The following is a 23856-nucleotide window of genomic DNA, read 5'->3' on the forward strand; positions in this document are numbered from 1 at the left end:
CGCTAATATTATATTGAGCTATTTTCGCGCTTCAATTTAAATATCGAATGTTATTTTTTTATTCCTATTATTTTTATTTCAGTCCACATTCAAACAGCCAGGAAACATTAAATATATTGACACTAATTCCCCCTATTTATGGTAAGTATTTATATTGAATCAACGTGTGGAACAGTTGCAGCTAACATGTTGCTAGCAACAGTATTTCAGAGTTGATAACGCATGTTTTTCTCAACATTTATAAAATTCAGCAACAATCTACTAAGCAATAACAAAATTAATTAACAAATGTAGCCCAACATATGTTTTCTATGATAAGTATTAATGATCATTTTATAAGAGAAACTTATTTAACTTTTAAAAATTAAAATCCACACTTAATTAATTTAATAAAAATTTTAAGGAACAATGTTATTTTAATAATAAAAATTGGTGGATGTTATATTAAATATATACATACTCAAAATAAAATACTTCCACATTCATGGAAATGAGGTTTTAAAAGTGTTTAAAAATAAATGCGAAACTTTAAACATAAAAAATTGGAGCATTTATATAAAAGATTAGTCTGCTGCTAAACACCGTTACAAGGGCTGTTATAAACGGCCTTCGTTAAAAGGGTCAGATTTTTTGGTGTTAAAACAAATAGGTGGTAATTTCGTATAAATTGTCAAGTAACCTTGTTGTTAGGAAACATTAAATTGTTATTATAATTGTATTGTGTTTTTGGTAATTCGAAAATAGAAATTCATAAATGGAAAAACAGAAACTGGTCACAGTATTCATTATGTCTAGGTACAACCATTTTTGTTTTTGTTTAATGAGAAAAATTATATCAATTAACTTCTGGATACACGATTCTCCCCCCGCGAAAACTCGCTTCTAGCAGCACTAGTTACCATTTATGACATTAAAATTGTATGATGCAAGCTACACTGCACGGATCCCCGACGCGGCATTTTTCCTTTTTTTAAGCTTTTTAACATCCTGATGTATAATTTTAAAACAGGACTTATCACAGAACAGGGTGTAGTAAACATCGAATGAAATATTCCCGAACTAAAATGTTTACTTTATACTGATTCAACACACTGTTCTTTATCTGTACTAATGTGTACTATAAGGCTGAAAAGTTCGTTAATTTGTTTGAACCCTAATTTCGCTAATGACGGGAACTACTAGTATGTGATCCCTGAATACTACCTATAGACTTCAGCTAGTTTTTAATAATACGAGAGCTGCAAGTAGGTACAGTTATCATTAGCGTTAGATACGCTGTTGAAATGAACAAAGACATAAATGAAATTAACGATAAACCGCGTTCCGTGCAGTTTGATGGTAGGTATGCGTCAGTTTCATTAAGCGGATTCCCGCGGCAGGAGAAACTCCGTGTACGTTACTATTATATCCCTAGAGCAGTTCATGTTTTTGTATCGATATACTATGTAATACACTTATGATTGTTTCACGGCTTGTTGATATAATAAAGTTTATATGATTTAATATGTTTATATATATACAGATCGTATATTGCGATAGGTAGGTATTTATTTGATGGTGAATTAATGATAAATCTTTGCGGCTAAAAATCACAGGTGAAATTGCTACAATGATTATAAGAGAACAAATATACAACAGGGTTGGAATCTCGAGTCTGGGGAAAGGGGAATCTTAAATTTCCGAAATTCTTAATGGAATAGAGAAGATATATGTGTTATGCATGCATTTTTGTGCACTATATTTAACACATATCAGTGTCGTTGCTTAGTCTCAATCATAGTTAGTCAAGGGAACGAAAGCGGCTATTGGTATATTGTATGGCCTTAAAAGAATCACAAATTACTTATTTATTTATCAGAATCTTTAATTGACGTGTATAAATAATGGGCTACATTCACATAGATTTGGGTTTGGGCGTATCCCTACTCTCCGGAATTAATTCGTATCAGTTAAATAACGAGAGAGGAGACAGGGATTACTCCGAGCTACGCTCCAGAACATGTGCAGCATAAATCAAAACATATTTCAAGCACTTAGACAATTGTGGTAATCTGTGGGTATATACATAAACAAGATTCAAGATTCAATAGACACTTATTTAAGTTCTGAAATTAATATTTTACGTCATAATATAAAACGTAACACGCTTTGCCTGTCATTTAGATTTAAAAATATTGGTGTTGAAAAATACAGTAAAAGTTATACGAATATAGAGAACGACATTATACCTAATATTAATATAAAAGTTAACTTCTCTTCTCTTTTTTCAATTTTTGACAGCAAATTATCTCTTTTAATAATAATAAATGAATCGGCATTTATTTCAATTTTGGCAGAACTTTTGAAATGAAAAAAAAAATTATTAGTCTAGGAAATTTAAAAATATAAAGAAAAAAAAAACACACAAAGTGATTGCCATATCCAAGTAATGTACAAACTAACTACAACATAACAGCTATTAAAGTCGCATGTTAATTTCACAGGAATATAAAACACTTTCATTACAGCCACAACTTAAATCACACCCGCGTTTTACGAAAATTAAACATTTCGTCAAAATTTTAATTTATAACACCGCAGAACGCGAGGAACCGTGGCATTATTAACAATGAATCCGCGTCTCGTCGAATGAGTTTTAATATTGTGAAAATTTGTGACATCCAAAACTCTCCCAGCCCACATTCACCGCTAGCCGAATTCATTATGAACATCTGAAAGCAACCACTCGCTAAAAATTATCTTGATTACGACTAAATTATGCATTTAATTAGTGAGCATTACGCACGACGTAAATGCTATGTTGTATATATAATGTTAGCTTTTCAATGTTGAACTAGTAAAATACTGATTAGTTTAAAATTACGAGTAGTAAATGAGGTACTATGAAGTTCCAACGGCGATACAAGTGAGAACGTTTTCACACGGCTTTTTGTATGGAAGCTGAAACGGAATGGAATGGCTGAACTTGTGTATAAGTTAATGATCTGTTTGTAGACTCAACGAAAAATGTATCTCTAGTACGCAATTCACAAAGAGTCTATGATTAACTACCGATATGGAGTAATCGGTAGTCTAGACCTGCTCTAGACACATGCTATCAATATAATGCGTCTATAGATAAATCATATCCCACACTAGTAATGAGCAACAGTTACAGGTACATCCAATGTGCAGCAAACCAAAATTGGTTTCTGTTCAATTTAGCTCCCAAATACCATCTACAAAGCATTGGTTATGTGGTTGCGATCGATGTAACGCTACCGCCTCGGGCAGCCGGAGTAAACAGCTATAGTATATTATTAGTATAATATACCTATTACTAGCACACCGTATTTGCTGTACTATTCATTATAAAGTACCCATGCAATTTATCTAATTCTTATACATTGTACAGACTGACTGGTGAAATAATTCTTCCTCAAACTCAAGAATTTGATGTTTGGAGAATATATATAATGAATATTCATTAGTGAATGATTATTTAAAATTAACTGAAAGTACAAAAACTCGGAAAGAATGTGCACAGACCACAAAGGTGTCTTTGCAACTCCTCCGTGACAGTGCCGCACCGCTGCGCGATTCTAATCTATTTAAAATACGAAAGTCCCTTATGACCGTATCGATTACAATATTTAACGTTTGGAAAGGATTAATATGTATTTATATTTCAATATATACGAGTACACCCAAATATAATTTCACGTTAAAGGTACGTTAGCAAATTTAAGAATATTTCTCTTGTTTATTTTTACCATAGCATTCCGCATTCAGTATCAAGGAATAACTGAGTACAACATTTTTATCTATTGAGTAGCACGTACCTGCATTGCGGCATGTGGGAAACTTTAGTGGTGAGTAAACCAAGATATAGCGACACTAACCGTATTCGCTATATATCAGCATCTGTCAGGTTTGTGCATCAGAGAAAAGTCTTGAAAGTTTACGTGACATGAATAATTTCCATTGTATTCCAGCATAATACTGCTCAAACAAACCAGAGCATATTATATGAGCAAACAATATTGGATTCAAATTTATTCTAAGATTCGTTATATAGACAGCAATTGCATAAAATATTCTATAACTTAGTCTAGTCCGCGACGATATCTGTGCAACACCTGCATAAGAAGCTCTCCATGATTCCATCTTAAATTGACCCTAAATTTGTTTGGTCAAAAAAATTAACAATAAAACTTGATTGGCATAAGATAAAATGAATTTATCTTCCACATAACAATTATAAAGAAAATGTTATAAACTATATGTTAAATTTATATTTTACCCATAAGCATAACACAGGCATTGCATATATTCAAAAAGTTTAACATTTCATGATTTTTAAAAGAAATAACCAAACAAGAAGAATAAGAAAACGAGTTTCTTATCACAAATCGATTTTCAAGAGAATGAAAACGAATTATAGCTCATGACTTTGACTTTATTTCCAAGAAAAATACATCCGTATAAAGATAGCGATTAGTTATGAAAGAGTCCCAATGTTACTTCATGTTCCCCAATGTAGATAATAATAATAATAATGTAATTTCTAGATAGAAAATTATTCTATACAATAACTCTTTTATCTATATGAATTGTTGATGATGATTACTTTAATTGATAACACTCGACTATGTTTGCGAATGAAGTATGTCATAAACGCTTACAGCCTACTCATATCAAGGATACTCGATTAAGAGGCCTCTTCGAGGAGCAATAGCTATAACAAAGCCTCTAACCTTTGCTAATTGAAACATTTCCTTTAACTATAGTCCTAATTAAGCAAATCGTATACAATGTTCGTTGAATATGCACCATTTAGTCTTTACAAAATTAAAATAATGCTTACTGTACAATCAACAAAAATACGAAAAATTGGTATTGATTCAACTGACACACAATTCAATAACCATCATCCATATCTGCTTACATTACAATAAAATATTGATTTATTCAAAATTTCTCGAAATCCTTCAAAGTTTTCTATTCTATTTCAATTGTCCGATGGACTTGAACTCTGGACCTAACTTCAGTAGAATTCCACATATACGTCAAATGTTTTATAGTAAATGTAATGTCAAATGCGTGTAATAATTTGGAATGAATAGTAAAGCTTTGTTCCAAATATGTCTGTAAATCTAACAGGGATACTTTTGTTAATGCGCAGCGTATTGAAAGTTATGTACGGCGAATGTAATTTAGTATAATTACAGTGAAACTCAGTAATGAATTTCACAGATGCATGTTGAATTAAGTTTAATGTACGCTATTCCAAATGCAATGTTCATCAGAATATCATAAAGAAATAAATGACAGTTATTTCATTGCTGGCTTATTATACAGAGCTTTAAAGAATATTCTTAAAAACATCAATACTCGTACATACTAACGCGTTTAGTCCGATTATAATAAGAGAAACACAAATGTATGTCAGCATTTTATTAACAAACCATAAATAACAATTTGCCGTACTACTATTATAGCATTATATTATCTGTGACCGTATATAAACCTATCTACGTAATAAATACAGTCATACTTTATATTCGAAACTTTCATACTTTTATGGAAATATTTGTGTTTCCTTAAACCATAAAACTTTCAGCAAGCCAAAGGCTTTTAAATAAAAGCTGAGGATACGTAAGGAATCTGTAATCAACTACATTGATTTCACTATCCAAATATCAAATACGGGATTTTATTTTAACTTAATTTTTTGTTTGTTCGTTGATGATGCTCTTACATGAATGTATAAATATAGTCTACATTTGTAGAAAAGGTTTGAAAAGGTTTACATACAACAATAACGATTTTTCTTTCAAATATAAACCCCTGGCTGAACGAAATTTATTGATTGAGATTATTTCATTTCTACTCATATGATGGAATTTCACAATCAATATCAGCCTATAGAGTATGATCTTTTAAAAGCTGCATACCGCCTGCTTCGACAATATTTCCGTTTAAATTTTCTCCTTCGTTGATAATTTTTCAAATTATCTCCATATACAGTCTCTAGAACGTGAGTCCATTTTTCGTCTAGATCTTCTGCTGGTTTATCATTGACTAGAATAATTGGCTTAATAAATACAGGCCGGTTATTTTCTATTCTTTCGTTGTCATCTTTTAATAACGTTGTACACACTTCTGCCCAAGTGTGATTTTCTTGAGGAGAATTTACTTTGGAATTGTCTTTGTTCGATATAACGGATATTTCTACGCTATTGTGTGATGTGATGTCGGCACGCTGGTCTTCTGTATGTTCTAGAGAAGCTGCATTCAACGCCGCTTCTGCATCCAACAGCAATAACTGTGAAAGTGAAGATACGTATTTTTATTAAATAATATAGATATACTAGATATATTAATCGTAGAATATAGTACTATCCTATATAAGTTTTACATTCAATGCTAGAAATCTTATATATTAACACAGTTAAATAATTCACATGGACACGGGAATAGAGGAAGTCCCATATTAACTCCTTTTCAAGAACAAAGGCAGCTACACATTGAAACGAATTCAGATTAACGTTCATTGCGCTGTAAACTGTACAGATAGTTTGTAATAAAGCTAAAGCGTATCCGTGTAGTGTAGCTAAATTTCCTATTCATAACCCTTGAGAAACAAATTCCTTTTTTTGTCACAGATTTTGACAAACAAAGCTTTTTTTGTCACAGATTTTGCCGTAATAATATATCCTTTTTTTATATTAAAGTGGGATTTGCTATGGAGAATTATAAAGCTTACCGCCCGCAGCTTCGCCCGCGCAATAGTCATAGCTTTTTCCCCATAGTTTCCGTTCCCGTGGGAATTTAGAGATAAAAACCACCCTATGTCCTCTGGTCTCAACTTTGTTCAAACTTTGTTTGTACTTGCCTTATATGGATAATTAAAAGAAGGTTATTGTGCATATTTAACCAAATTATTGAAATCCAGCTCACGGAAACCAAATCTGATTTAAAGGCGTGTAGGGCTTGAGTCATATGCCCGAACTACGCAATTACGAATTGTGCAAATTTTTTGTCATAAGACCTTTTAGTAATGTGGACTGTACACCTTCCTAAGTATCTATTATTGCTGATACATAGGTAAAATATTTATTTTTATATATTTTTTTTAAATAAAAAATATGTCTGCAAAATTTCAGTGCAAAGTCCTATTTATATTATTTTAATTTGTCAAATTTGTATATGATTTCTAATAATTATAACATAGAGGTAGAGGCCGAGGCAGGTACTTAATATTAAAATTACTATAATATTAAACATTTTATGAAAAAAATAGAAGATTTATTGATTTTCAATTCTGTCACCTAAATAATAGGATCAAAATTTTATTTAAAACAAAACTATCTGTACCCGTTTCCACTTCGTACATCATGTTATACAGCCAGCCTTCCTCTGTAAATAGCCTATCTAACACTAAAAAAGTAACCTTCAAACCGAACTAGTAGTTCCTGATATTAGCGCGTTCAAACTTGTATAGATTATTGGAATCGCTATTTTATTCGTGTTTAATGCAGGACACCTGGAATAAAACCTCGTTGGAATCGTTACGGTTAAATCAATTATTACTTTACTGTACCATCTGGACACAAGCCAATACCGTTATGAATATCAATAAGAGACATTAAATTATAGGTACGTTACAATTATTCGTTTTGGTAATAACTCCGTTGAAAGTACTAGACTAGTAGAAAGACTTATGGTCCTTTGAACTGGTAATAATGTCAGTTCCATAATTGTTGTTTGTGGAATTTGGAAACACTAATTCAAAAGTTGTTACTAACATCTTATATTGTATTTCCGTTCACATTATCACGTTTGAAAATTCCCGCAACAGCGAAATACCAAAAGGGCGACTATAAATCAAGTAAACTCACGAGGCAGCGATAGCTAACAGTATTACGTTAGCGAGGTGTGCTGTCACTCCAATCAAATTAAACGGTGGCCAGGTAACATGGCACATGTATCGAATTTTAGGTTATTGCGGTTCTCGAGCTAAGCCTGTTATAAACGACCTGTTTACTTTACCAACTTCGACCACCGCATAGTAAATTAATTTGCTATGTAAATTTACTCACAGCGCCACGTAAACATTTTAAAATGAAATAGTTTCGTTTTTTTTTACAATTCTTTCATTTACTTTGACTGTGACAATTAATTAATCAACTGTGGACACTTTAAAAATTAGGTAACTCAAGTGGAGCGAACCGCTGAAATTTTTTACATTTATATATTTAATTTTAGTTACTATCTGACTTTCAGATGATTTTACGTAATTGTGATTATTTAACATAATAAATTGTCGTAGGAAAAGAGGAGGAAAAGAAGAGGAAAAGAGGTGCTTTTTGTAGTGTCTAAATGAGAAGTAACAATGTGTTGTATTGTTTTTTTTATAATAGCTACAGTTCTCTATATATCGTTAAACGCTTGTAATAAACACTTATCAACACGTTTTAGTTCTCTCCAGTCTCGAATATGACCCATTTTAACAAACAGATTTAATTCAAAATTCATGTAGACATATCAAGGATCGGTGACAATGCAATAATTTAACAAGTTTATTATCGTGATTAGGATTGCCCGGATTAAATATCCTTACGTAGGAATACTCCATATACGTACTACACGCTGAAAGCGAGACAATTTCCTTGGATCTATAATTAAAGTGTGTTTTTAGTTTTTCTATTTTTAACCATATTTATTCATATTTATAACTTTTGCCCCAACACAATCATTATGTAGCTATGAATTTTTCAAATCATTATCAAATACTCATAAGCGATAAATCATTGATCAACACAAATCATTAATCATTTAAACAAAAGGGATCGAAACGTAAACACAATTTTCTCGCTCGTATTTTTTGCATATCTAAACTATAAATTATTGCGATAGCTAAATAACTGTAGTATTTTGAAACTATTACATACAAGAGTTTTGAAACCTACAACCTATTGCTGGTTAAATTTCATTTCTTTGACGATTTTGGAATGCACAATAAAATCTATTATGTTTTTCTAAAATACACTGGTACAAAATTAGCAAACATAGTATGTGTAATTATAAATTATATATACTGGCTTAATGTAATCGCCAGACGGTGTTTGGCCTTCGTAAAATACCCAAATAGAGTTACAGTACAGTAGGCATCGTATCTGAGAATGCGGAGATTTTGCTTTAACAAGTCTTGGCGTAACGCTATACTGTAGTATAGTATATATAGTAGGAAGCTCGTACAAATCGAAGCTTGTAGCAGCCACTAAAAAGGCTTTCTATTCCATTTCCAAAGGGAAAAGTAAACCTATATACTTGGGAATAGATACTAGGAAGGCGTAGGCATAGATTTCAATTTATCATATAGTACATATAAGCAATAAAACCTAAAATTATATTTCTTATCATGTAAATGTGTGTTTATTACCTCGAAAGAGAATTTTCGTATCGTTCCCTTAAAAAGCCATATCTTTTTCAAACAGTAATGATTCCTTTGTGGATATAAATATATTATTCCTTCTAAGGCAAAAACTTTCTTAAGTCGTTATGTGTTATCTCTTAAAGGGTATACCAAGTTCCTCGAATATACAGTGTACACTAGTCAAGACTTACAAAAGAAACTTTGTTTTACATTGCAAGAATCCCCATACAGTATTATATGGATGCGACACGTGTATCATTCTTTTAAAACAAACTTTCAGGTACTAAAGTTGAAGCTTTGCTGGGGATTGGGCATATTATCTTTGTGAATACGGTTTCCATATTGTCGCATAAAAAGATATTTATTCAATGTCTTGTATTTGTTTTACATATTTTCTCTAAAAAGTTTACTCGTTTGTCTATTGTGCGAGTGCAACATACATGGACTTTGTAGAATTATATGTTAATTACTTCGTGTTGTTCGTGTTTCAGATTCGATTTGTCTACTATTTAAGAAGTACTATGGCTTTATAGCCTTTTGTTCTAAAATCGTTCTCTCTTTAATCGTAATAATATGAGTAATTTAAACAAACTACAGGCTCAATGTGAAAATCTAAAAACAAGTGATAATGGCCCACCTACAAGCTGCAACCTATGACCCCCGCCGGATGCAATAAACTTATTGACAAGGAAGATCAAATAGAAGATATTCTTGGTAGTATATGAAATTTACTGACATAACTGAAATTCAAAGTAAAAAATGAAAATATTATTTATTCTAGACTTCACAATAATTTTGATTACAGGCGTGAATCTATGAATGGAATCCACTGAATTCTTATTCTTCAATAGTGTTACGAATTTAAAAATAGTGATATTTTATTACTATTTCTACAAAACGTTCAATAAAACAGGTGATCTTTATAAAACATTGGACAATGTTTCGAGTTAGTGCAGAGCCAATAGGTATTGTATTTGCTTCTATTATCAGCATAGAAGCTGTGTCCATTTAACAGCGCAAGCATTTTACCGGCAATGTTGGTGACATATTGGATTTGAACTGAAAATAATATTCTGCTGTTATAATTATATTTATGATAACTGTCTACTCGCTTGCAAACATAATTGTTGTTTGACGTCGTGAAGTCATTTCACAATCTACACAAGAAAAAATGCCAGTCGTTTCTTCGTGATGTATTTGTAAAATATGTCAGTTTTTCACGTTAAAAAGCCTAAATTAATTTCTCTTCGTCGTCTAGCCAAGGCGTTCTTAAGGAAAACCCTAGTATCATAATAATATCATTTTTCTGTTAATACGTTATAATACATAATAAGTTTCAAAATTAATTCCTGTCTCACAAAGACCTCTTAAGTGAAATTGTAATAAACCAAAGCGGATCGGACCTTTAACGTATACTTCAACAACAAAGAAATAATTATTACAAAGAATAATCTACTAACAGAGCCCTACCTTACTTGTTAGTTAACTAACTTTTTTCTCTCTACAAATGCAGCATAATGTAACATGGACAACGACGCTCTTGACTTGCTCTGCAATATATTGAAACCAGCTGTAAACACACGGTCAAAGTAGCGTCTATCGATTTAGCGGTAGTATTCGCAGATATTTACATAAAGCTAAACGGGCAGAGGGAGCGCGAATCTCACGGAATGTTTACAGATAATCTCATCAGAGTCTCGATTTTGATTCTTCATATCACGGTTAGTGATGGATTTATGTAAACTAGTTCCGGGTTACAAGAAGCGTGTATTTTGCTGGCTCTCATTATTAACAATTGTTTAATACATAAAATATGCATAAACATCACATTTTGGATCGATGTTCGTACTTCTATATCAATAATACCATAGATAATACAATACTGTAGTCTGTAGTCTTCTTTATAAATGTATAACGACAAAAGGAACCCATATTTTTATTTGGTAAACAAAGAAAAAATAAATAGACATTGAAGTTTATTTACTAAGGAAAACTGACATTTAGGTACGTCGAATTAATGAGATTTAATAAGTAAGCATGTTATATAGGATAACAGGAAATTTCTTTTCGTAAATGTCAACATTAAATTGGCCAAGAAGTAATATCGTTTTATTGAAATATTATTGATATTGAGGGTGGAATATAGCCTACCTACTAATGCTTGAAGGAATTTGTACCAAAACCAACTCTCTGTAGGGAATATTGTGACAAGGATAAAAATAATTTCATCATTTATCACATTAATTATTTAGACTAATTAATTTTCAAATGTAGGCTAGAAAAAAAAATCTCGTCTCAGCTCCGAACCGTCAACTTATTTACTAACTTACAACGAAGATAAGTATGTATCTTCGTTAAGAACATTTTCTTGGAAATTGAAATTTAACAACCACCACCACCACCACCACCACACATGGACATATGAATCAAAAATAAGGTCCCTGCACTTTTATCGTTCCGCATGAAAATCCGTTGCATATTTAAAGATAATTGGATACATAATGACAGACATGGCACAGCGGAAAGAGACTTTGTTCAATGCGTAGTGATAATGCTATTATACATATCTGTATATTAATCATAAACATTTACTCGTTTTTTATCCCTCGAAGCGGTGTATAAGACCCATCCAACGTACACGAACATGATGAGGGCTGGTATAACCAGACTAGCAACGACTGGAATGCGCCGAACCCACGCGTGGTATATGGCAACCAAAAAAAGGCATATGCCTACGAGAATTGCTATGTAGCGACCGGTGCGCCGGCGCTCCTCCTGAAATTGGAAACATTTTTGATAATCAGACTAGATATATGTTACAGCATAGTCAGTAACGAAAAGTTATTTCATGTATTTTATTACAGAACTTATCGTTCGGTTAATTCGAGTGGGAATGTCAAATTGCCCGCTAATTAATTCAATTTAATAACCTAGAAGAATTATTATTTCGTATATGCAGTATATTACAAATTCCTTTCTTTTTCTTGAAATATTTTCCCTATACATTTTAGAATAACCTATGTGACACGAGTGTTTCTCGTAATTGATATTTGTGTGATAAGAAATACTACAAATCTTTCGAATGAAACTAAAAATTGATGAACAGTAATTATACTGAAATTTATATATATTAATATATAACAATTTATGTTTGATATTTATACGTTCTTATTTTTCCAGTAATTGCATTCCATTCGTCCACACCTGCGGATATTACAAGTCTTGTCAATCCACACGTTAAATTGAATTGCGTAAACACACGTTATTACCTATGAATTCTCATCTCTTTAAAAATAAAACAACCATTGCTTATGTAATTGTCTAAAAATCATGCTACTGATTTTAATGTTTAATGGATACCTAGTAATGGTACCTATTATAATGCGTTTTGTATATTTATTGTTAGTTGTTGTATAATTATAAACAATATAAACAAGATTAGAGAAAAATTAAACGAGTCTCTTTACGTAGGACAAAAAAAACAATTGAATTTAGATTTTTTTCTATTTGGGTTTGTGTTTGATTGCATTTTTAAATTTCTTGGAACCGGTTAAAATTTCTTACTTATTTACACCTACAATTTTTAAGAGGAAACTTTTGTTTCTATGCTTGTATTTTTTTCACACTAAACCTGCCGTTTTAAATAAATCTTACATCATTAGCAAGCTACATGTGCCTTGAGTGACATAGGCTATATATGTACGCTGTTTAATATAGCATTTGTTTATTTTAACGACTTGTTTTCAAATAAAAAAAACTCAATTAAAACAAGATATCATACATAGATATCCATTCTCTCCATTTAAATATTAAAAGCAAACTCATGCGGCATGCCATTAGAAGATAAAACAGTATATACAGTCGGTTTATGAATAAGTGCGTTCATAGACTTCTATATACATCAACGAACATCAAATCTTTAGAATTATATTATCTGTGAACATAAATAAGTAGAATATCAAATTTAATTTGTGTCGGTGATCAATTTTCATATGTATAAAAATCCACTGTTATGATGTATGTTCTCAATGAACTCTTCACCAACTCAACCGATTTTGATGAAATTTGGGATTTTATGTGTAATTTGGTCCAGTTTAAGATATTATAGGATAGTTTTTATTTCGATTAATTATCCCAATAATTTATAATCTTGATATTTTTAATTATTATTCAGCCACAGCAACGCGTGGCTGGGTATGCTTTATTCATATAGTATCCTGATGATATCCTTTTCTTACTGAAAAGTGCTAAGCTGTCTCATCATAATGAAATATACAGGCACACCGTTACTTATAACTTGTTACTTATAAAACCAATAAGTTTAAAACCCTTCGCCACATTGGTGACGCTCACATCTTAGACGAGTCTACTATGCGTTATGCCAATCACTTCTTTGCTGTTGCATATCAACTTGGGGTGGTGGACCTAAGACTCACCTCCTGAAACTTGAAAGAGCTCAGAAAGCTATTTTAAAAGCATGTACTTTAAAAAAAATACACTTTTTCGTCAGCTGAGCTTTATAAGAACATTGAAGTATTGACTGTAAGGCAACTATTCATTTTACATACTGTTCTTTAATTCATTTCAACATATTATAGCGCAAAGACAAAATTTGTGAAGTAAACAAGTGTAATTATGTATACTCTAACAAACAAACACAGATACACAGATACAAAGATATCGGTCTTGAACCTTTAATTATTTTATACCTATTTGTTTTGCTACCGTGATGTACATAGCTATAAGGGTAGTTTGAGTGTTTGATTTAATAATAAGCAAATAAACAAATAACTTTGATGCATTTAAATAAAAGACGCCCGTTTCCGTTTTTTCGCCGTAATCAGTTCTTTATTACCTTTGTCAATTCTTTACTTATCCCTTATTCTCAGTGAGCAACGCATTTGCTGAGATCCTACCTCTGCAAATGTCCATGGGTAGTGAAGATCGTTTACCATCAGGAGGATCACCAGATCAGTGGCCAGCTCTAGCATTAAAAAATGTTTTATGCGTCATAAGAACGTCCTTCACGCATATGTTTTAACCTGATAATTCCTTTTTGTTATTATTAAGAGTACTATAGGTAAGTGCGTTACAGTGATTCCTTATCAATACTAAATTTATAAAGCTGAAGAATTTTTGTTTGCTTGTTTGAACGCGCTAAAATCAGGAACTACTGGTCCGTTTTGAAAAATTCTTTCAGTTTTAGATAGCTCATTTATTGAGGAAGGCTACATGTGTACCACGGACGAAGCCGGGGCGGATCGCTAATATTATATAATTTTCATACTATAGCTGTAGCAATCTTAACTCACAAAAAATATAATTACATATCCGTTTCAAATTGTCTTCGCTTCACCGTCAAAGACCAATCAATCTCCTTTTGGTCCTGCCAACCGTGCACAAATGTATTGAATGGGAAATACATAAAGACATCATATTATAAGGTCGCTCCAGGCATTTACCCTCAATTATTCGACATTTACAATGTGCAATGATCTGTATTTTATTAATTTACTTGTAAATTCTATATTATATGTATATTGTATGTTCATCGATATTTTTGCATATTGTGAACTGATTTAAAAAAATGTATTTTATTTCGGAAGAATTTACTCCTGAGGTGGTAGTCAAGAAGGTAAATCAAGGAAAACCTAGTTAGGTTATTATAATAAGATTTTGTTACATTGTAAGTTAGCTTACTGTAGGAATATCGGGATAAAAAGTTGCCTATAAGTTATTCCAGTTGTCTAGCTATCTACCAAATTTCATTGCAACCGGTTCAGTAGTTTTTGCGTGAAAGAGCATCAAACACATACACTGCACATATCCTTACAAACTTTCGCATTTATAGGTAATATTAGTAGGAAATAGTAGAATGGAGGTATGTCGAGTTACAATAGAATAATCTGGCACTATTGAATGATGTAGCTGGATGGATGGAGGTCAATTGATCAAATTAATTGGATGATAAATTAGTATGTAGTTAATACTACAACTTGTGATTATACTATAAAAAAATCATTTCAACAGTACATACTATCCAGTAAGTTGGTAGTAACTATCTCTCCTATTTCCTGTTACCTTTTGCTGGCACCGAGTTCAAATAGTAATATATTAATTTATTTCGCTAGTGAGTGAGCATTTGCGGTTTTGAGGGAGGTTTAATATTTTATTTTAAAAACATATTTTAGCTACATTATTTACATATATTCGTCAATTTTTTTAACCTTAAAAATATATTCTGACCTTATGATTTTCATATATATGGGCTGATGATGATGATGATCCGTTGCTAAGATCTAAGAGCGAGTGCTATTCTTATTGACATTATTTTAATTGATTACTTTTTCATCACCCCCTTTCGACACTTCACTCATATGTTAAACAAACAAGTTAACGCTTTACAGATAGTTTTTACATATAATATGCTTTAAAAGACTTATGTTTCATTAAAAATCTCAAATCAAATGATCTTATCTAATTATTACATTATTAATTTTTTTTACGTTACCGACCAAAATAATATCTATATATAATATCTAAATAGATACATTAAACAAATCAAAATATTCAATTGTTAAAATGAAAATAATTACTAGTTGTTAGATTAATAGAAAAACATTACAACCTAAATTTTGTTTTTACATTTCTTCTCGTACGAAAATCACGAGATCTAAGAACTACTACTTAAATACTTTATTTATGAATGTTGCTTGGAATAATTTACTCATCAAATAAACAGACAATTTAGTGATATAAAAACGAACTGGTCCTACAGAGCTTCTTTAGATCAGGTATTTAATCGATTTAATGAAATTCTTAAACCGACATGAATTTGTGTGGGCGAAAAAACATACGTGGTTTTAGAGCTATGCAAATTTTAGCAGGTGATTTTGATAGCACATACAGTCATTTACAAGAAAAACTCTACACTCATACTTTAACGTAAACAGGGCATTTTATATTTACGAACGGTACTTACTGGTGTTATTATTTTTACTACAGGTCTTAAGTCTGCTTTTAGATTTGTGAATTCATTTATTAAATAAAAACTGTTCGTATTTTAGATTTACGTTTTTTTAGATCGGTAACAAACAAAAATTCAGATCTATTATTTTCAAATATCATGTTACTTTTTTGATATTAATATTAGGTAATTTGTTAATAGTTATATTATGTAGTTTCCTATTCATTTAATGGAATAACTTCTTTATCCAGTCTACATTGGAATCTCCCCGTGGCTATGCTCGCTGTTCGAATGTCGATAAATACGTTTTTGATTTCTGAATATCGTTATGATTGAAAAATATGTATATAATTGGTGACACCAATACATGTCACCAATTATTTTTTTGTACATCTTATATCTATGATCGGGATCAATATCCCAACCATGAACCAATGTTCACAGACGCGTCTACATGTATCTTGTGATGGTGTTGGAAAATCCTTTCTTTCACTCTTGTTATAACCGTCTCGTGTGTATATTTTTGCGGAACTTTTATAAAATAATTTTAAACCTATTCAATTACATTATTATACAAGAATCACAAATTGTAGGTGAAATTCTTCGGATATGAATGATATGAATGCACCCACTGTCTGACTATATTTACCTAGTGTTTAGTTAATAAAATTGTTTGTAAAACACGTGTTTCCATCATCATAGTTTTTAAATTAAAATATATTTGAATTGTATGCTAACATTCATTGCCAAATCAATAATTAAATCGTACAATGTGAAAAAAAAAACAAACTAAAAGCAGCGGAAGTTATTCATATAATTCTTCTCATCAAACCGGAACCATATTTATAAACAATTAAATCAATGTCTTAAAAAACTGAATATTTAAAAGTTTGAATTGTAAATGTTTCATGTATTTAAAGGGAATGATAAGATTCCGTTTAGTTATAATTATTTTAATATGAGCTCAAAGTTGACTGAAATAAATAAACAAGAAATACAAAAAAGGCTAATAAAGTGAGTAAGTATATTATAAGCTATGAAAAATCAAGGGTAAAACATACTGCATGAAATATACAGCTTTGCTTTTATTTAATATTATTAAAGAAAATAGAAAGTTTTGTTATTTTAAAATTACCTTTACAGAAGAAACAGGCGGTTTATGAAGAAGGTTGACTGAGCTTCTTACCTCGTTGTTTAACTTCAAATTCATTTCGCTATTAAAGGAAAATTACAACCATGTTAAACTTCAATAAAATTTTATAAAAAAACTTGTTTATTATTTTGTTATGTAATACCTAGCCCATCGCGTCAATTTAATATGTATTTATTATTACAAAATAATTATTTAAAGGTAACACACCTATCACTATAACACGTTTATCGAACAAATGGTTTCGCGAAGTCAGTGCGTATGCGCGTACTCTGATAGAGGCGCCAGAACACTGCAAGAATTAACATAAATACATAATGAACTTACGCTGTGTTTACTCCGACCGTTAAAAACGCGTAAAGCTCTGCTAGCTTTAGGTATCACTCGGGAACACAACGCTTTTAGGTACATCCATCTCACGTTTTCCACGATGCTATAACAATGGAGCATTTAATCATTTGGAACGTAAATATCGACGCTTGAAGCTTACCAGAGCGATTTTTATTGACTGCGAAATGTTAACCATACACGCTAACTATAAACAATTTTTGCTAGCCAGAATGTATCTTTTAAAACCACAATCGAAAACTGCAGACATTATATTCACCTCTCCGTTGAGTGATTATTTGCGGTTTCCCGGTTCGGATATTTAATGTTTTAGGGTTCTTTTGGCCTTTTTATCCGAAATACATGTGGATACCATGGGGGTTAATGTTACATTCATGAAAAAAAATCACATTTGTTATTGTTATATCTATCAATTGCACTTATCATTCTTTAAATGAAACAAACAATTACACTATTTTGTATGCACTCATGTCTAATAGATATTATTATTCATGTAGCTACCAAATATTGTATCCGTAGCATCATTGAAGTATTTTTTTTGTAATAAGAATATTACTAACGAATAAAAATATTTGAATGGAGATTTTATACAGACGGAACCAAAAATTGGCTGACATAAATTCAGATGGCTCCTAATATTCATAGCGGGAAGGTGTTTTTTATAGTTTGTTTTGTTCATGCCAATAATGTAAACAACTAGCCAGACAACATTGCTACTGATGTGTGAAATATACTATATCTCTCAATTGAAAGCAATTGCTTTTTTTGAACTCACCTGTCGTATCCTTGCAATAAATTTTCAATCGAAGTTACTAACAGAGTTCATTGGACATATTGTACGGGCATTTGACCCACAGCGTACACAAACAAATTGGGATATTTTCTCTTTTTTTTCTGTAACTTATTAACTCTGTTACACAACGGTAAAGTTCGCATTCTTGTAGACCATGGTAGAATCTTAATAAATAATGCTAAAGGGCGATGAAAGACATACTTAGAAATGAAATATTCGACGTGTCTCCCATTTTAATAAATGGAAAGATTCTTAGAGATTTAATTGCAAATATTATTTACTCGATTGTTATTCACCATAACACGAAATGAACTGAATTCAGAACCTTAATATAATAATAGGTATTATATTGTTTCTGGACTTAATCCTCTTAGTCTTTAATGAAAATCCGAGAGCCATTAATTCAATGACTTAAAAGCGAGACAAGTATGATAAATTTCCATAAGTCTGTTATTTTTTTCTTAAAATGCAGTCGGTAAGCTAGTGAATTCCGATATTTTTTAGCTATTTGAGTTAAATTAAATCTGAAGTATTTTTTTATATGCTTAATATTTTATTGAAAAGAAAATGTTAATTTTTAAAAACTACCTTGCCTTGCTTGCATTGCCTTAACGATATTTGTAATGATTTTATGCTTAGAGGAACTTCTTATTCGATAAGTCTTAGCTCAATATCATGAAAAATTGTCCACATTTATAATTACTGTTTTGTAAGCATATAAAACTTACACAACACAACAGAAATAGGGAGTCGCAGGTTATGAAGGTATTTAATATATTTTTTTTTTTTTGTTAATAGGGTTGCGATGGACCAGGATCGCGTCTGATGGTAAACTGAGATGAAACATAAGATGGAGCGCGCTTCCCTAAAAGGTACCTGTTCATTTTTCTCTTGAAGATCTCCACATTGTACTCGTCGGGGAATACAAACTCAGGATGCGTGCTCCAGTCTCTAGCGGTTTGAATGAAGAAAGTTGAGTCGGACCGCTTTGTACGGGAGCATAGAACGCACATGGAGTAAATATTCCTATTTCCTCATTTAGAATATTCGCTAGCGCTAAATAGATACCTTACCTGCCTATTTTTAGAAGCACGTAAATTTAATTTTTAGTTTTATAGCATTGAAATGCTTTATAAATGAGACATTTTGAAAGAATAGAAAAAATTTGATTGTGGCAGGATCACGGGTGGCCGAGAGGCTAGGCGTTGCTACGGTTAGGCAAGATACGCAGGTTCGAATCCTGCCTCGTGATCAAATTTTTTCTATTCTTTCAAAATGTCTCAGCACGTAAATTATCTAATTATAGTATAATACCGATGGATATAGAAGGGTTACCTATGATGCGTGCGTTTTAACTATTCAAATGGAGTCTGCATTGTTTATGTAGCAATAAATTTGACCTGTCCAGTATTTAAAACGAATAAAATATAATCATCATTTAAAACGGAACACATGTTCTCATTTTAGAATAGAAAAGAATAAAAAACTTGTTAAAATTTTAATGCTGACATGCTTTTAATTTATATAGAGTGCTTTCCGGTACACGTTGAAATAACAATTCCTGATTGTTTGTATAAGAATATACGATAAAATGTATAAGTTATTAGTTTTCCATAAAATAAATCGCTGTTCAATTACTTTTCAAATGTAGGTGTAATTACTTCATAATATGTAACCCATGTTCAATGTGTCTATCGCTATTTAATCTCAAAAAGACCTCTAATTTTGTATAAGATACATTTATAAATAATAATAGGTATAAACAAATGACTGGGAAGGGTGAGGAAAAGAATACAGACCACCGACTCCCCAAACGAAACAGTCGATCGTCTGCGTTATTTTGAAACTTTGTTGGCATATGATTTTAAAACTTCACCTGTTTCTCAATTCTAGGTACCTTCGTTAACAAAATTAAAAGGGAGTACGACAGATGTCGCGGGTTGCTCATATTGGCATATTATGCAATACCCAAAAAGCTTTCCAATACGAAACATTTACTAGTCCCACTCTCATTTTCTCGTTAGATGTTATTGGAGAAATGTGTCGGGAATCCCGTGCGACTCATGAAAACACAAAAGGAACCATCGACTAAACCCTAACAATACTACAACCTATTGTTAAGTTCAGAGACATTTTTAGAACCCTGCAACTGCCAACGTTAAAAAGAAAACAACAACGCTTTCTTACATACTTATTTCATGTCATCTCTATGTACATCGCTTCCTTTCCAAGCGCGCCAAGCATGAAGTAGAAAGTTCCACTGAGCTGAATGCCAGATAAATGCTACAAGATCTAGGCTAAGAATGCGTGCACCTATGTCATTGACCTATGGCATGCTGCCCAATGCGATGCGATGTGCCAACATTATGACACCATAACTCATTCGCGTTCCTGCCAAGAGATGCGACTTGCACCAGTGGAATACAAAGAAAACCTTCACGCAATTTATCCGTGTCAAAAGGACTTTTCCCTGCGATAAACAATATAACACTTATTCCAAAAGAACGAAGCAATACACTGACATTTTTTTAATATAATACCTACGGCTATTAATTTGATACAAAGTAAAATCTGCATATCTAATTATTGTGATGGTAAATTATTAAAATTACAATTTAATTGCACTTTGTAAAAACGCCTTGGGAAATCAAAGTAAAACTTCAACAAAAACTTCTGTTCATTTACTAGCTCTATCTCTAGAGAGTAACATTATCGTTAAAACTTTTTTTCAAATCTTGGGACCTTTAAATTTTCTCGGCAATATCTTACTAATGAAATATTTACGTTAGTACACAAGTTTAAGTAATTAATACCTATACCAGGGGATACGTACTTGTAGTTAAGCTAAAATTTGAGGAAAAGGATAGTTTAATTTTTAGTTTTATAGCATTGAAATGCTTTATAAATGAGAATTTTTTTGAAAGAATAGAATAAATCGAAACGCAGGTTCGAATCCCGCTCCGTGATCGAATTTTTTCTATTCTTTCGAAAAGGATAGTTTTCATCTATAAAAAATTACACAATGTTATTATTGGGTAGCTAAATATATCCGCCTTAATTTGGGAATCTATAGATTATATACTATATTCTTTAACAAAATTGCTCCTCAGTAGGTACATTATTGCTAAAGTTTATTAATCACCGCAACCATCAGGTATTCGTCTTTACTTATTCTAAACTTTAGTGATTTTACCAGACATTAGAACAAATGTGTCGCATTATACCTACTTCCATAATTTACTTTGTAAGTACCCGTAATACATAAGCAGTATTACATATAGTTGTTCAGTTTTCTTCACTGTATTAATTTTAATGAATCATAAAGTTTCAGATGAACATTAAGTAGGTACCAAAAGCACGTAGGTAGCGAATTTGTGAACGGTTTTGAAACGAACCTGACCTGGTTATATTGTTATTGCAGGATCGTAAATAATTTCTTTGTAACTCACTGTCATAACATTATTTTTGAACTAAAGGTTGCCATAAATCAAAGAGCGATGTTTAATTCGCTGCTCGCATTGTATTTGATAAACAATGTTTATATTTGTCACTTGCTTATAGATTATAATGATAGAGATATTTGTTAAACTAAAGTGAAATGCTACTGTATACTGCTTATGATTTTGTATTTGCATTTATACCTATTGTTATAAACCGAACAACACCTATCTCATACTAGTTATAATAACTACGAAGTTTGATTGTGCCATTCAGTACCTAGATAAGATTTCAGCAAAAGTTTGGAAACATTCATAATTTATATGGCTTTTACTTGCTCCTTGAAAACCCGTTTTAGTACCTACTACTGCTTGACATCACCCTATTTTAGAGTTTCCGGTGAGAAAGCATACCTACTACGTATAGGAAAATGTGTGTGGGAGTTTCAGCAATAACGTTTATCGATCTCAGTTTATGCACGCTGCTTAGAAAGAGTTTTATGCCCCTTCTCTACGACCTGTCTGGAAAAATTTTACAAAGTATCAGTATAACATGTATTATAGTAATGTTTAGTAATGTACTGTTATAAACATTAGGTTAGGTAGTATGTTTTGTATTACCATTTTGACCACCGCTTTTATGAGTGTAGTCAATCCTATGAGATTATAATATCATTAAACTATAATCTGCAAATAACTAAATGACAAATAATTCTCAGTAGACTTACTACTTTAAAGAAAACATCAATTTTACGTTAATAGTACGGAAGGAAGTTAGTAAGATTTTTCTTATATATTATCACTGTTCGCTTGTCTTTTTAAACTTTCTAACTATTTAAAAATATGTAGTCTGCTATTGACAGATACATTCATAAAATTATTTCTTTTATAATAAAAACTCATTTCATTCATTTCAGTTTTAACAAAGTGACTCTTTTAATTCTCTAGAGACTTCTACATCAGTCATTTATATAGCTCTAGGTGCCATTGGTTACGTGTTATCGTTTATAATTTTTTCTGAAAACTATGTAAGCCTTCTGGGAAATGTGGATTACATCGATTTCAGCTATGACAGCTTATTGATTAGAGCGTTTTATCAATTTATTGTTTATATTTTTCAGATCGATTATTCAATAAATTGGTACCTAAGAATGAATACGAAGTTACATACCCGAATGGGTAAGATGATAATTCATTTGAAGTCAGATATTGTGAATAATTATAAAATTTAAGAATCAACCCTTGAGAAACTTTTGAAGAAATATCTTAAATATTTGTTTACGTTTTAGTTTATGTTATATAAAACGTCACATAGAGAACGAAAATTCCTTCCGTTGCAAAAAATCGACAGCTATTAAGAATATGATTATAAGATAAATATTATTGGCAACATATTGTTCACATCATTTTGATAGGTTTGTAACTTCGTATAATACTGAAAGACATTAGACAATACGACAATACGTCTTTGGTCAGAAATTAAAAATCAGTTGGTATTCATTATTATGTCAATAGGTTTTCACAACATTCAATTGCAATTTTTTCGTAGTCGAAACTAAATTGGTTTTTGCTTTGCAAATATTTCGATGCTTCCAATACAAAAAACGTTCCTTTCAAATTTAAGGAAGCATTAAAGTTAATTTACTCATAGCCACGATTAAGATGACCAATCAACAAAATTTTAATCGACTAACAAAAACGAGGTTTCATTATCAATGTATCAATTCGAGCGCCTCTTTT

The 23856-nt window shown here is 31.4% G+C and overlaps 1 protein-coding gene across 1 annotated transcript; it reads right to left on the bottom strand.

Annotated features, from left to right (window-relative positions):
* Nucleotides 1-5480: 5480 nt before the first annotated feature.
* Nucleotides 5481-17598, bottom strand: LOC119835182. Its single transcript, XM_038359875.1, has 4 exons — nt 17524-17598; nt 12014-12196; nt 10010-10012; nt 5481-6307 (listed from the first exon to the last, which is right to left on the bottom strand). Exons 1-4 carry the CDS (start codon nt 17596-17598, stop codon nt 5900-5902), a joined length of 669 nt encoding a protein of 222 aa, XP_038215803.1. The 3' UTR covers nt 5481-5899.
* Between the last annotated feature and the right edge of the window lie 6258 nt (nt 17599-23856).

This window comes from Zerene cesonia, chromosome 20, assembly GCF_012273895.1.
Source record: "Zerene cesonia ecotype Mississippi chromosome 20, Zerene_cesonia_1.1, whole genome shotgun sequence".
In the NCBI taxonomy this organism is placed as follows: Eukaryota; Metazoa; Arthropoda; class Insecta; order Lepidoptera; family Pieridae; genus Zerene; species Zerene cesonia.

What these genes read in the sequence shown, in the direction of transcription:
- LOC119835182 (XM_038359875.1), bottom strand. Translation starts at nt 17,598, where the DNA reads ATGAATTTGAAGTTAAACAACGAGGTAAGAAGCTCAGTCAACCTTCTT. An exon ending in CGCCTGTTTCTTCTGTAAAG is followed by an intron (nt 12,197 to 17,523) that starts GTAATTTTAAAA and finishes TTCCAATTTCAG; the next exon opens with GAGGAGCGCCGGCGCACCGG.